This window comes from Trichechus manatus, unplaced genomic scaffold (assembly GCF_000243295.1).
Source record: "Trichechus manatus latirostris isolate Lorelei unplaced genomic scaffold, TriManLat1.0 scaffold00046, whole genome shotgun sequence".
Taxonomy (NCBI): domain Eukaryota; kingdom Metazoa; phylum Chordata; class Mammalia; order Sirenia; family Trichechidae; genus Trichechus; species Trichechus manatus.
This window is the reverse complement of record NW_004443982.1, coordinates 4441197-4455765: the sequence shown is the minus strand read 5'-3', so window position 1 is coordinate 4455765 and position 14569 is coordinate 4441197. Positions and strand designations below refer to the sequence as shown.

At 44.9% G+C, this 14569-nt stretch overlaps 1 protein-coding gene across 5 annotated transcripts in view; it reads left to right on the top strand.

The window, feature by feature from the left end:
* Nucleotides 1–6386: 6386 nt before the first annotated feature.
* The window catches only part of PORCN (porcupine O-acyltransferase), an 18349-nt gene continuing 10166 nt past the window's right edge, over nucleotides 6387–14569 (top strand). Inside the window, exons 1-10 of one of the 5 annotated variants that reach the window (XM_004376876.2) lie at nucleotides 6387–6527; nucleotides 7198–7370; nucleotides 8486–8678; nucleotides 9132–9175; nucleotides 9568–9749; nucleotides 9830–9960; nucleotides 10076–10093; nucleotides 11306–11320; nucleotides 11420–11545; nucleotides 11695–11795. In XM_004376876.2, coding sequence (XP_004376933.1) covers nucleotides 7235–7370; nucleotides 8486–8678; nucleotides 9132–9175; nucleotides 9568–9749; nucleotides 9830–9960; nucleotides 10076–10093; nucleotides 11306–11320; nucleotides 11420–11545; nucleotides 11695–11795 — 946 coding nt within the window. In that variant the 5' untranslated portion in view covers nucleotides 6387–6527; nucleotides 7198–7234. Of the gene's footprint in view, nucleotides 6528–7087; nucleotides 7371–8485; nucleotides 8679–9131; nucleotides 9176–9567; nucleotides 9750–9829; nucleotides 9961–10075; nucleotides 10094–11305; nucleotides 11321–11419; nucleotides 11546–11694; nucleotides 11796–14569 lie in introns of those variants that run through there. The other 4 variants (XM_004376877.2, XM_004376879.2, XM_004376878.1 and 1 more) reach the window with 4 other exon arrangements.

Genomic DNA, 14569 nt, shown 5'->3' with positions numbered 1-14569 from the left:
ATATATATATATATATATATATATAACTCTAGTTGTTAGACTTGTTTTCCACAGTGGTATAAGGTAGCAATTCTGAAACTACTTAATGTGTATCCTAGAATTGAGGAAATAAGTAAAATTATTGTAGATAATGAGAATCAGGTTTCTTACATTTGGAGAAGGGGAAGGCTAGAATGAACACTATGGTGTTGGATTGGTATTGTAGGTGTCAGTAGGAATTCATAGATTTTAGTATATAAAGAGAAAGTTGCAGAAATAAGTATAGATGTGTGTATGTATTCTATATTTATATTCTAGCTCTGTCCACTGAGAGGGCCTAGAATCAGCAATACTCCAAAAGCAATGAGCACTTTTAACGCCCAGATCTTGGTTTCCTAAATGCCATTCTCCACTACAGGTAGTCCCAAACTTTCGACGGGATTCCCTTCTGATGATTCTGTTGTAAGTCGGTTCTGACGTGAGTCAAATACCTCACTTTTTTTTTTTTTTTAGTTTTCATTATTATTGCCTTTTATTACCAATATCTTATAAATTTGGTTTTTATTTGTCTTTGGGAGTTGGAAACATTACATATAAACTTACAGATGTATTTTAACATTGCATGTAGTACATATTACTAACGATAAGATGCACCAAAAAAAGAGAGAAGGTTTTAAGTGCCCTTCGTGGTAACTCCAATACGTCATAAGTTGAGGACTGCAAACCAAGGCTTCTTGAGGAAATGGCTGACTCCAGGGCCAAGACTAGGAAAGTACAGATGAGCCTGAGACATTTTGATGTGACCTAAAAAAAGATGTGCTCAAAAAATGATGGAGACATGTCAAAAGGACACAGGAGCCAGCTCCAGGGTACTCCCACTGGCTGAATCAAGAACAATTTGATCATTAAAATCATGATAGTAACTGATTTTAACCTATAAATTAAATCAAGAATCCATGAGTTCCATATTGATATAAATAAATAAATAAATAAATAAACAAATAAACGGAGGAGAAGGGAAAGCGCTTCCTTACAGTAGAATCCCAACTATACATGTAAAAGAAAATCACCATTTGGTCACCATCATAGTAGTAATTGCTTCAGGCAAAACCACCAACTGAAAATAAATGAGTGAGTGGAGTTTGAGGAAAAACAGGATAGTTACATAGGCTCAAAGTATCTCCCTACAATACACTTATCAATTACAAAGGGAAAAATAGTAAATTTACAGTGGAAAAACCTGGAAGACACCACCTTAACCAAGTGATCAAAGTTACTATCACCAGTTTTGGGATTAACCAATATTTTGCACCTCTTGATGTGTTGAGAACTGAACATCACTTCTGTGGAATTCCTGCCAAAAATGTATAACCTGAGTCTAATCATGAGGAAACATTAGATAAACCCAAACTGAGGGACATTCTTCCAAATAACTGGCCTGGGCTCTTCAAAAACATCAAGATCATGAAAGTTAAGGGAAGACTAAGACATTGTTACAGATTGAAGGAGACTAAAGAGAAGTTATAATAGATTTTTTATACACCTTGTGACCTAGAATTTCCTTTTTCTATAAAAGGATATGATTGGGACTATTGGCAAAAATCTGAACACAGTCTGCAAATTAGGAAAAACAAACAAACAAACAAACGCACTGTCATGGAGTCGATTACGACTCATAGTGACCCTATAGGACAGAGTAGAACTGTCCCATAGAGTTTCCAAGGCTGTAATCTTTACGGAAGCAGACTGCACATCTTTCTTCCGCAGAGCGGCTGGTAAATTTGAACCACCAACCTTTTGGTTAGCAGTTGACTGCTTTCACCACTGCACCACCAAAGGCAAAAAAAATAACTTGTTGCTGTCGAATTGATTCCAACTCATAGCTACCCTATAGGATAGAGTAGAACTGCCCTATAGGGTTTCCAAGGAGCGGCTGGTGGATTGGAACTGCAGACCTTTTGGTTAGCAGCTGAGCTCTTAACCACTGTGCCACCAAGGCTTCACTGTGCCACCAGGGCTCCTTAAATTAGAACATAGTGCTCTATAATCCAGAAGCAATGAACACTTAACACCCAGATCTTGGTTTCCTAAATGCCATTCTCCTGATTTTGAAAATTGTACTGTGGTAATATAAGAAAATGTCCTCATTGAAATTCATGCTAAAGTATTTAGTTAAAGGGGCATCATACCACTCTCAAATAGCTAAGAAAAAATATTTTATATATATATATATATATATAAAACCAAAAGATCAGCAGTTTGAATCCACCAGCAGCTCCTTGGAAACCCTATGGAGTAGTTCTAGTCTGTCTTATAGGGTCGATATGATTTAGAATCGACTCACGGCAACAGTCTGGTTATGTATATACATATATATACATATGTATGTATATATGTAGAGAGAGAGACAGAATTAATGTTATTATTATGAGGCTTGGCATTTCTTTGCCAGTCCAATAAGTGAAAAATGGGATCTCATTGTTTTGATTTGTATCTCTTTAATTGTATGGAGACCATTTAGAATGCCCCAGAAATCATAAGTCAGAATGACCACAAAGACTGTAAAATTTGACAGACGTAATTTGATTGTCCACTCTCTACTAAGCTCCAGTGATAAAAGTATGAAACAAAATAGAGGCTTGCTCTCAACCTTCTTTCCCCCAGCACCTACCAGAAATATTTCCAACTGAAAGATTCTCAGTATGCAAGACCCTGAATTTCACAGACTTGATTGTTTCCATCTAGTGTTTTGATGTGTGTGACAAAGAATTAGTATCTAGATTTTAGGACTGTCTTATTAGTTTCTTAGTGCTGCTGTAACAGAAATACCACAAGTGGCTTTAAAGAACCAAATTTATTTTCTCACAGTTCAGGAGGCTTGAAGTCCAAATTGAGGGCACTGGCTATAAGGGAAGGCTCTCTCTCTCTGTTGGCTCTGGGAAAATGTCCTTGTCTCAGCTTCTGTAACCTTACATTCCTCTGTTTCTTGGCGATCTCCATGTGGCATCTATCTTCCCTCATTTGTGCTTGCTTATCTCTGTGTCTATGCTGTTCCTTATAACTCAGAAGTGATTAGGTTTAGGACACACCCTACACTGATATGATCTCATTAGCATTAGAAAGAAAACCCTATTTCCAAATTCCAAATAGATTATATACACAAGTATAGGAGTCAGGACTCCAACACATATTTCTGGGGGACACAATTCAATCCATAACAAGGACATATAAAGAACATCTACAAATCAATAAGAAAAGGACAAACAATACAATAGAAAAATGGACAACTGACATGAATAGGTAATTCCTAGAAAAGAGACCTGAAATGGCCAATATGTATACAAAGATGATCCAATTTCCTTAGTAATCAGGGAAATGCAAAATTAAAACAACAACGAGGTACCATTTCATATCCACCAGCTTCCCAGACATTAAGCAGTCCTATAAATCCGACTAAGGGTGTGGAGAAGGGAGCTCTCAAACACAGTTAGTGGAAGTATAAATGGGTACATTGGAAAGTAATTTGGCAATATCTAGTAAAGTTCATGATGCATATATTCTGTGGCTCAACATAATATTCCTAAGAGCACTATTTATAATATTCAAAAGTGGGAAAATCCAATGTCCTTCGATAGTAGAATAGATAATAAATAGTGGTGTACTGTACAATAAAGTACCACACAGCAATGAGAATGAATAAACTATTTGTACACTTAACCACATGAATGAACCAAAAGAGTACACAATGGGTGATATATATCCAAAATGGATGGAACTGTGTTAAATAAGCAAGTGTGGGATTCTTTTATTCGATACATTAATGTGTATTTTTAAAATTTAATCTTTTCAGTAGTCAGACCAAAAGAAACAAATAAAACTTCATATTGGAATCTGATCTAGCTTCTAGATCTAACTGCCAACTTACAGGAACTACAGGGGACAGTGGAATAAGTTGAAAGACCCCTCATCGGGCAATCAGCAAAATCCAGACCATGGGAAACTCTCCAGAACAAATGACCCAGTTTCCTCAACAAATAACTTGTAAGGAATAAAAGAGAGTGAGATGGAGGGAGAGTCTATAGATTAAAAGAGATTTAAGGAAAGGATTAATCAATTGCAGTGTGTGGACATAATTTGGACCCTGATTAGAACAACAACCAAACACTATTAAAACTTTTTTAGACAATCAGGGAACTTTGAACACTGACCCAATATTTAATGTTATTCTGGAATTACTGTTAATTTTTTTGGTGTGATAGTGGTATTACGGTTATGTTTTTAAAAAGCACTCTTATCTCCTAGAGAAGCATACTGGAATATGCATGGATTAAGGAAAAAGTATAATAATTCCTACAAACCAATATTCACTCAGTCAATACATTTTCATTGAGGACATACTGTGTGCTAGGCATTCATCATTCTAGGTGCTTGGGATACATCAGAAAACACACCCCCACACACACACACACAAAATGAAGTGTCTAATGAGAAGAATTTGAGTAAGAGCTGACTGGACTGAATGAAACTAAGGAATCAACTGTTAAATTTTATTAGGTATGACAATGACATTGGGGTTATGCTAAAAAAAAAAAAAGGCCATATTTCTTGGAGATGCATCTAGGATTTGCTTTAAAGTAATTCAGCAAAGGGAAAAATAAGAAAAAGTTAAAAAGGAGAGTAGATGAAGCAAATATGATACCATCCTGACAGTTGTTGAATCTGGATGATGGAGATATGTGTGTGTGCAGGGGGTCATTGTTGATTCTACATCAGTTTGAAAATTGAGGAAAAAATTATAATGAAGTCTAATTCATAAAACTTATGGCCTGTATTCTGCCGTTAAGAAAAACCAAAAAATTAAACCCAAGTTGATCCTGACTCATAGCGGCCCTATAGGACCGAGTAGAACTGCCACATAGGGTTTCCAAGGAGCGGCTGGTGGATTTGAACTGCTGACCTTTTAGTTAGTAGCTGAGCTCTTAACCACTGAGCCACCAGGGCTCCGCTGTCGAGAAAAGGAATTGGTATTCATGCATCTGGCCTATGCAATTATTCACTATATATTTTCTGTGTTAAATATTTTTCATTAGTAATATATGAATATTAATTTATGAGCTAAAATTCCATTTAACTTCATGTTAATTTTTTTTAAAGAGAGGAGACTTATACATCCCTCTTCGCTTATAATTGGTATTTCCAAGCAAAGAACTGCTAATCGCATTCTTTTGTTTAACAGAAAGGCACACTGAAGCCCGAGAATGGACATGACTTGCGGAGTTCCGTACAGGCAGGCATTTATCTGATTAGAATCTACTTTCCTTAGCTCCTCAGGTCAGGGTGAGGTCCGGCTTGACCTGTGGTTCCTTCTCCCTTCTATATCATAGCTTAGCATCTAGTTGTTGTTAGTTGCTGTCCAGTCAGCTCCATTCATGGCGTCCTTAGGTATAACAGAAGGAAACGTTGCCCAGTCTTGTGCTGTCTTCACGATCGTTGGTATGTCTAGTAGTTGCCCAATAAATGCTCCCTTGGGAAAATTGGCCCTTCTTTGGGGGGGGGGGGGGAAAGCCCTTTATCAGCTCAGTGACAGAGTGGAGTGCCCACACACTACAGGGTGTGCAGGACAGCAAGTGCTGCATAAATCCTTAGTGTTGGCGCAGACACAGCCCAATACAAATCTTTGTTGTGCTTTATAAATGCTCCTGATCGGTGCTCTGTAGTAGCCTTCTTCGGGTTCACAGGCAGTATTCACTAGTTGCTAAAAAACAAAAAGTATGCCCGGTCGAGTCCTGTAGGGAATTAAGACAGCAAATCAGTTCTCAATGACATGCAAAATGCTCACAGGAAGTCCCTGGAGGAAACACAGGGGTCTAATTCGTGCTCCTAAATGACATAGTCATTACTTATATAAGTGTTTCTGGCCAATCCCTGGGCACCAGGCTTAAAGAAAGCTTGGGGGTGGGGGAGAATTTCAAGTTCCTTTAGTTCCCTCAAAGGATGGGGAAGGAGAGACCTCAGTTTATTTTCCCATCTGTGAAATGGGGGCGCCGTAGTGTTGAGAGAACGTGCGCGATGCGAAGTTGGGAGGAGGGGGCTTTCCTCCTCCTCCCTCCTCTATCTTTCCAATTTCGGCTTCCAATGATTAGAAATTTGGCGATCCCAAAGTTTGTTCTTGGCAGGCCAGAGCATCTCCCAACACAAAGGTTCAGGGGCTCCTCAAACACTAATAGGCGGGAAAGGTGAGGGCGCGAAAGCTCTGCGCGCCTACGTCCGCGGGCTTCCCGCTCCTCTCTACCCTCCCGCTCCTCCTTCTCTCCATCCTCTTGCTCCCCCCACCCGCCTCCAGTCCCCGCCCCGCTCCTGCCCTCTCATTGGCCTAGCCGGCCGGCCGGGCCTCTCCGGCTTTTAAAGGGACCGCACTCCGCAAGGCCCTGGGAGCCACAGCTGGTCCCGGCCTTGCGGCCTGCGGGGGAGGCTGCCGGGAGGAGGCGGTGGCTGTGGCGGCGGTGGTGCGTGCCCTGCCCCCAGGACCGCGGGCTCCTTCCTGCCAGGTAGGTGGCCAAGAGTGCGCGCGTGGCTCCCCCGCTCCCATCCCTGACCTGGCTTCCCTGCCCCAATCTGTAGTGCCTGGGGCTCCCTCCCCATCACCTTTCCGACACCCCCATCGACCATGTCCCCCTGACACCTCTACCTCCCTGCAGCCTCTGGACCTAGGCAGGGCTTTGTTAGCGGCTGCAAGAGGCCCGGTAGGGGTGAGATGGGGCGCACGGGGATACAGGACACTCCCTATCCGTACAAGGAGAGATGCACACGGCCCCCAAATATCACAGGGTCCTCCTCCCTGCCCTCCACACAGACTGATACAAGCTGGTTCTACCTTGGAAACCAGGGCGCCCCCCCCCCATTTGATATACAGGCCTAGAATGTCTACATCATTCAGTCACCATCAGATCCGGGCGGTTCACAGCACCAAGAGTCATAGGTTCTTCTTCATTTACCACAGGTCACAGGCGGTGTGTGTGCGCCCAAAACACCTCCCCACACACACAGTTGACCGCTCAGTCTGACGTACCTAACGCTCACATCCTCCTCCAATCCCCTAGTACCGGTCTCTACATGGATTGGACAGCCCCAGATCGAAATCTGAGTGCTCAAGTTCATCCTTTTAGCATGGTCTGCCCCAAGGATATCTCGGCTCCCTTTCTTTCCCCTCTTTGGTAGGTCTGTCCATCTGTCCATCCATCCCTGGGGGTCCGCAATGGCCACCTTCAGCCGCCAGGAATTTTTCCAGCAACTGCTGCAGGGCTGTCTCCTGCCTACTGCCCAGCAGGGCCTGGACCAGATCTGGCTGCTCCTTGCCATCTGCCTTGCCTGCCGGCTCCTCTGGAGGCTTGGTAAGTGCATACCACACCAAGTGCTGCCACACCAGGCCATATAATTCCTGCCACATTCATCTATGCCAAGCCACACCTTAACACTGCCATGTCCTGCCATGCCATGCCAGGCCCCACCATGTCCAGCCCTACCACATCCTATGAGGTCTACCTAACCTCATTCCATCACACCACATCCTGCTTTGCCCAGCCACTCCGTGCCACACCATGCCAAGCCACATCTGGCCATGTCAAGCCATGTACTTCAATAGTTCTAAGTTCTGGGATTCTAGAAGAGTGAGGTCCCTGGATCTTGGGATCCTGAACTGTCTATATCCCAAGGTTATAAGATATGAAATGCTGGTGTCACAGGGTTTTGGAATCCTGAACTATCAGGGCTTAGGGATTCCGGCAAATTGAAATTCTCACATTCTAGGATTCCAAAATACTGGGATTTATAGAATCAGGGCATGAAGAGATTTCTGAATTCTAGGATTCTGGAATGTTTCCACAATCATAGCAGGCTTCTGGGGTCCTGAAATGATAAGATTCCAAGTCCCCTATAGGATGCTGAGATTTCTGGAAATCTGAGATCCTAAGATTCTACCATTTTTTTCTTTTATAAATGGATGTTTTATTTTTCCCCAGCTTTATTATTTTGAAATATTTCAAATCTACCAAAAGGTTGAAAGCATAGTACAATGAAGACCCATATATAGCTAAACAGATTCTCCGACAGTCAACATCTTGCCACATTAGCTCAATCAATCAATCTATCGATCTAATCTTTCTGAATCACTTGAATAACTTGCTGACATCATGACACTTCACCCCAAATTCTTCAGTTTGTGGCCCCCAAAAACAAGGACATTCTCCTCCACAACCACAGCCTCAACCAAGTTGATATTCAGATTTCCTCCAGGATCCCCAAAATGCCCTGGATAGATGTTTCTTTTCTTTAAACCCAGACCCTACCACCCTCTCCAGCTCTCCAGCACCTTCTTTGGGCCCCCTTCAGTTCCACCACATTGCAACCTCTAGGCCTTTGCCCAGGCTGTGCCTTCTGCCAAGGTTGTCCTCCTCTTCCTACTAGCCCATCAACCTTCTCTTTCTTGTTCTCTTTCTTTTACCCAAAGGGTTGCCATCCTACCTGAAGCATGCAAGCACCGTGGCAGGAGGGTTCTTCAGCCTCTACCACTTCTTCCAGCTGCACATGGTTTGGGTTGTGCTACTCAGCCTCTTGTGCTACCTCGTGCTGTTCCTCTGTCGACATTCCTCCCATCGCGGAGTCTTCCTCTCGGTCACCATCCTTATCTACCTACTCATGGGGTAGGGGTGTGCTTCCTCATCCCCATGCCCTTGGGCGAAGGGCGGATGGGCCTTCAGGCTCCTCCTAGGGAGGTTGTGGAGGACAGGGAGGGCGTGGAATTCCCTCGAGGCATCTGGGAGAATTCTCCTATGAGGAGAGGAAGAACAGGGAAAGTGTTAAATGTCCCTGGAGAAGGGAATCTGGGAAAATTTGTTCTCATGGGAGGTTACACAGGGCAGGGAAAGTGTGACATCACCTTAGGGAGGAAATCTGGGAGACTTGTTCTTTCACAAAACTGTATAGGAGAGAGGGCATGGGCTCCCCCTGAAGGAGGAAGTTTAGGAGAATTGTTCTTCCATGAGGTTGTGCTGGACGAGGGAAGGCATAACCTTCCCTGCATCTTGGTTTCCCACCTCTGTTGTCTCTGAGGCCATGGGGATTATGGCGTCAAGACCAGCACCTTTTTCTTTTAGTGAGATGCACATGGTGGACACTGTGACATGGCACAAGATGCGAGGTAGGCAGCCCTGCCCCTCTCACCTGCTGGCCTTTCTGCCCCAACCCACATCTCTTAACTCCTGCCACCTTGTGTCTTTCCTTCCCTCCTTTTTTCCTTGATCTGCCTACCCCACTGGACATGAAAGCCTCAGATTCCCCTTGTGTCTATGTCTCTCTCCACCATAGGTTCCCCCCTGCCAAGTCTGTCTGTCCTATTCTATATACTTACCTGACTCTTGAGTAAGGGCATCTGCCTGTCCTGGCCCACTTGCCCACCTGCCTGTCTGACCCCATGCCCACCTGTCCATCCTTGTACCTCTCTTTACCTCCCACCTCTCACCTGGTGCTCCCCATCCCCCTCATGTTGACATGATTTCTGACCCTCTACTTGACCATGGGTGCCATACTTAGGGGCCCAGATGATCGTGGCCATGAAGGCGGTGTCTCTGGGCTTCGACCTGGACCGGGGCGAGGTGGGTGCGGTGCCCTCACCTGTGGAGTTCATGGGCTACCTCTACTTCGTGGGTACCATCGTCTTTGGGCCCTGGATATCCTTCCACAGCTACCTACAGGCTGTCCAAGGCCGCCCACTGGTGAGGTCCTGGGTGGACAGGTGGGCAGGGACTGTGGGAACTGCCACAGGACAGTGCTTATGGAGCCTTGATCCCCACAGAGCTGCCGATGGCTGCAGAAGGTGGCCCGGAGTCTGGCATTGGCCCTGCTGTGCCTTGTGCTGTCCACCTGTGTGGGCCCCTACCTCTTCCCGTACTTCATCCCCCTTGATGGTGACCGTCTCCTTCGCAAGTGAGCACAGCCTTTGAGGCCTCTGCCCTGCACCAATGGGGTTGGGTAGGGACCTGGGGTCCCCCCAGCTCTCAGCCTATCTCTTAATGCTTCTGTCTGTCTTCTGTTACTACAGCAAGAAACGCAAAGCCAGGTAAATGAGGGCAGGTGCTGTGGGCGAGTGGGGCTAACTGGGGAGTGGGGGGCACAGTCTATGACTGATTGGTTCTGTAAGTCTGAGTTTGACCATTCACCCCATGACTAGACAGAGAGTGAGTGTCTGTCTGTTTGACCAAGATTGGCTCTATGACTGCTTGGCACTCTGACACATATGGTATGTCTGGTTGTCCATCTGTTCAGCTGTTTCACTGTTAGAAACAAATTATGTGACTGTAATGGGGAGGGACCTCTTTGTGACTCTGGGTAGTGGTATGTGTGGGTTGTTTGCCTACTGGCAACTGACTTCTGAATGTGGGACTGTGAGTTATGGCTGTCTGGCTGTACCACTGTCAATGATGGGGTGTGTGGCTGTCATTGGATACGTGACCTGTCTATAGCACCTGACTGTGATGTATTGTGTGCGTGTCTGTGAATGATTCTGCCTGTGTGCCTCTGGCTGCTTGGTATTATCTAGCTGAGGGGTCATAACCGACTACGTGCCTATCTGTGAGACTCACTGTCTGCCTCTACTTTGACTCTAGAATTTGATCCAGCTATTTGATTATGTGACATCCCTCCCACCCCCACCACTCACTGGCTGATGGTTATGTCTGCTGCCAAATGAGGCTCTGAAAAGTTGAGTGACTTACCCAATGTCACCCAGATAAGCAGCCAGGCATTAAACCCAGGCCTAATTCCAGAACCCACGCTTTTCCCAATGCAAGATGCTGCCTGTTTTTGACAGTGTCTGATTGTCTGACTAACAGGGCGACTATGTTTGGCTGTAGAATTGTGTATGTGTGCAGAGTGGTGTGTTTGGTGGTCTCTGTGCCTAACTAAAGGGCTTTTTGTCTGTCTTATGGTCACTGAGTCAGGTTAGAGAATTGCAAGGCTGATGGTGCTTGTCTCTGGCTGTTGGGCTGTGTCATGTGTAGGGCTATGAGGTTGGGCCTCCGAGGATAGCTGGGTCTGGATGTCTGGCCCTGTGAGGCTACAAGACCACGTCATATTATAGGACAGCTCATATATCTGTCTGATCCACATAAAACTCTCTAACGGTGTATGTATGAGTGTGACTATCTGTCCATCTCTTTTACCACTATGTTTCTGTCTGTCTTGTCTATGAACAACTCAGGCCAGCTTCTAGGGCCTCTCTAACTGTCTTTCCTTTCTTCTCTGCTGCCCTCCTGACCCCTGGGGGCCCTAGGGGCACCATGGTAAGGTGAGTCCACAGAGTGAGGCCGGGGATGCTGACAGATGGTGGGGGTACCATGTCGGGGCCTGGGCACAATGCCTCTCTCCCCTGCTCCCTTCTCCCCAGGTGGCTGCGAGCCTACGAGAGTGCTGTCTCCTTCCACTTCAGCAACTATTTTGTGGGCTTTCTGTCCGAGGCCACAGCCACGTTGGCGGGGGCTGGCTTCACCGAGGAGAAGGATCACCTGGAATGGTGGGAGGGCTGGGGGACCCCCCTCTCCCACAGGGTGCTGCCTAGAGGAGCTGCAGGGAGGAGGGAGGGTGATCCCAGGGGAGGGAAAAAGTGTGGAAGCCAGATGGGTGGCTCTCCCAAATGGATTTGCACGTCTCTTCTGCCCACAGGGACCTGACGGTGTCCAAGCCACTGAACGTGGAGCTGCCCCGGTCTATGGTGGAAGTTGTCACAAGCTGGAACCTGCCCATGTCTTATTGGCTAAATAACTGTGAGTTACCAAGTTACCACTCCAGCAGAGTTGGGAGTTTTCAACTTAGACCCTTTCACACATTCATACAAGAAACATTTATTATGCTATATGCTAGGCACTGATGATATAGTGGGGGGGGGCAAAAAATCTCTACCCTGTGTAGCTGGCATTTTAGTGGGAGGAGCAGATAATAAATCACAGGGAAAAATACACAATAGTTCAGTCCTATGGTGAAAAAGTTAAGCAGGTCAGAGTGATCCAGGAGTGGAGATGGAGGCAGATAGCAATTTTATTTTATTTTCTGAACATTTTATTGTTGTTTAGGTAAAAGTTTACAGAGCAAATTAGTTTCCCATTCAACAATTTATACACAGCTTGTTTTGTGACATTGGTTGCAAACCCCTGAATGTGTCAGCACTTTCCCCCATTCCTCCCTGGGTTCCCCATGTCCATTTGCCGAGCTTTCCTACCCCTACTGTCCTTCTGAACTTTGCTTTTGGGCAAATGCTGCCCTTTAGATCTCGTATAGTTGATTGCTCTGTATACATTCCTCACTAGTGTTATTGTTCGTTTCATAGGCCTGGCTATTGTATGGCTATAACCTGATCTCCGGGAGTGATTTCAGTTCCAAGTTTGAAGGTTGTCTAAGGGCCATAGTTTCAGGGGTTCCACCAGTCTCTATCAGACCAGAAAGTCTGGTCTTATTTATGAGTTTGAATTTTGTTCTACCTTTCTCTCCCACTGTGCCCATGACCCACTATTGTGGTCCCGGTCAGAGCGATTGGTTGTAGTTGCTGGGTGCCATCTAGTTCTTCTGGGCTCAGGCTGGTTCATGTGGTCCATTAGTCCTTTATACTAATTGTTTCCTTGAGTCTTTGGTTTTCTTCACTCTTCTTTGATCCGGACGGAAACAGAACAATTGTTGTATCTTAGATAGCCACTTGCAAGCCCTTAAGACCCAGTTGCTACTCACAAAGGTAGGATATAGAACATTGTCTTTATGGATTATGATGTGCCAATCGATCTAGAAGTCCCCTGAGACTATGGTCCCTAGTCCTCAAGCCCAGTATCTCAGTCCTAGGAGGTGTATGATTATGGCTAAGAAGTTTTCATGACTGTGTCCCCTGTGTGCACTATTGTATACATGGGTATATTTGTAGCATGTACACATATATATGTACGTGGGTGTACTTCCATATACCCTCCCACCCCTGTTCAGCTTACATATCTACCTGTGTATCCACTCGTACATTATTGTCCGTTATTACTGTTGTTGCAGGATTGTATATGTATTAGTATTTACCGTTGTTGCCTTTTATTTTTGCGTACCTTTCAGTGTCTTCCTTTACCTTGATTGTGTTGTGCTGATTTCCCCCATATTGTGTATTATCTCTCCCTTCACCAAAGTTAGTATGTGTCTACTATCTAGTTAGTGCCCCCCACCCCCGCCATCTCTGGTAACCATCAAAGAATGTTTCTGTCTGTGTGAAAACCTTTTTTTGACTTTTTATAGTAGTGGTCTCATACAATATTTGTCCTTTTGTGATTGACTCATTTCACTCAGCATAATGAGATGTTTCACAGATTTGTCGTTTTTCTTTATCAATGCATAGCATTCCGTCGTGTGCATGTACCACAGTTTGTTTCTCCATTCATGCATTGATGGGCACTTAGGCTGTTTCCATCTTTTTGCTATTGTAAATAATGCTGCAATGAACATGGGTGTGCATATGTCTATTTATGCACGGCTCTTATTTCCAGATTGCAATTTTAAATAAATTAGCCAGGGTAAGTGTCACTGAGGTGACATTTGAGCAATGACCTGAAGAAGGTGAGCAAGCAAGCAATGTGGCTATATGGGGGAGTGTAGCAGAGGGAGGGAACAACCGGTACAAAGGCTCAGAGGTGGGAGCGTGCATGGTATTTATGCAGAACAGTGAGAAGGAGATCCTTGTGGCTGGAGTGGAGTGAGTGAGGGGAAGAGTGGTAGGAGGTGAGGTCAGAGAGGTGATGGGGGGGGATGGGAGGAGGGAAACAATTGCAGAGGGCCTCGTGGGCATTTGGCTTTTTCTCTGAGTGAGATGGGGGGTGAGAGAAAACCATGAGGGGTGTCTTAGTTATCCAGTGCTGCTATAACAGAAATACCAGAAGTGGATAGCTTTAACAAACAGAAATTTATTCTTTCACAGTTTAGCAGGCTTTGTTGTTGTTGTTAGGTGCCCTTGAGTTGGTTCCGACACACAGTGACCCTATGTACAACTGAATGAAACACTGCCCGGTCCTGTGCCATCCTCACAATCATTGTTACTGTTGAACCCACTGTTGCAGCCACTGTGTCAATCCCTCTCGTTGAGGGTCTTCCTTTTTTTCACTGACCCTCTGCTTTACCAAGCATGATGTCCTCCTCCAGGGAGTGGGCCCTCCTGATAACAAGTCCAAAGTATGTGAGATGAAGTCTTGCCATCCTTGTTTCTAAGGAGAATCCTGGTTGTACTTTTTCCAAGACAGATTTGTTCATTCTTTTGGCAGACCGTGGTATATTCAATATTCTTTGCCAACACCATAATTCAAAGGCATCAATTCTTTGGTCTTCCTTATTCATTGTCCAACTTGGGTCAGGCGCACCTTAGTTCTGAAAGTGACGTCTTTGCTTTTGAACACTTTAAAGAGGTCTTTTACAGCTGATTTGCCCAGTGCAATGCATTGTTTGATTTCTTGACTGCTGCTTCCATGGGTGTTGATTGTGGATCCAAGTAAAATGAAATCCTTGACAACTTCAATCTTTTCTCCAT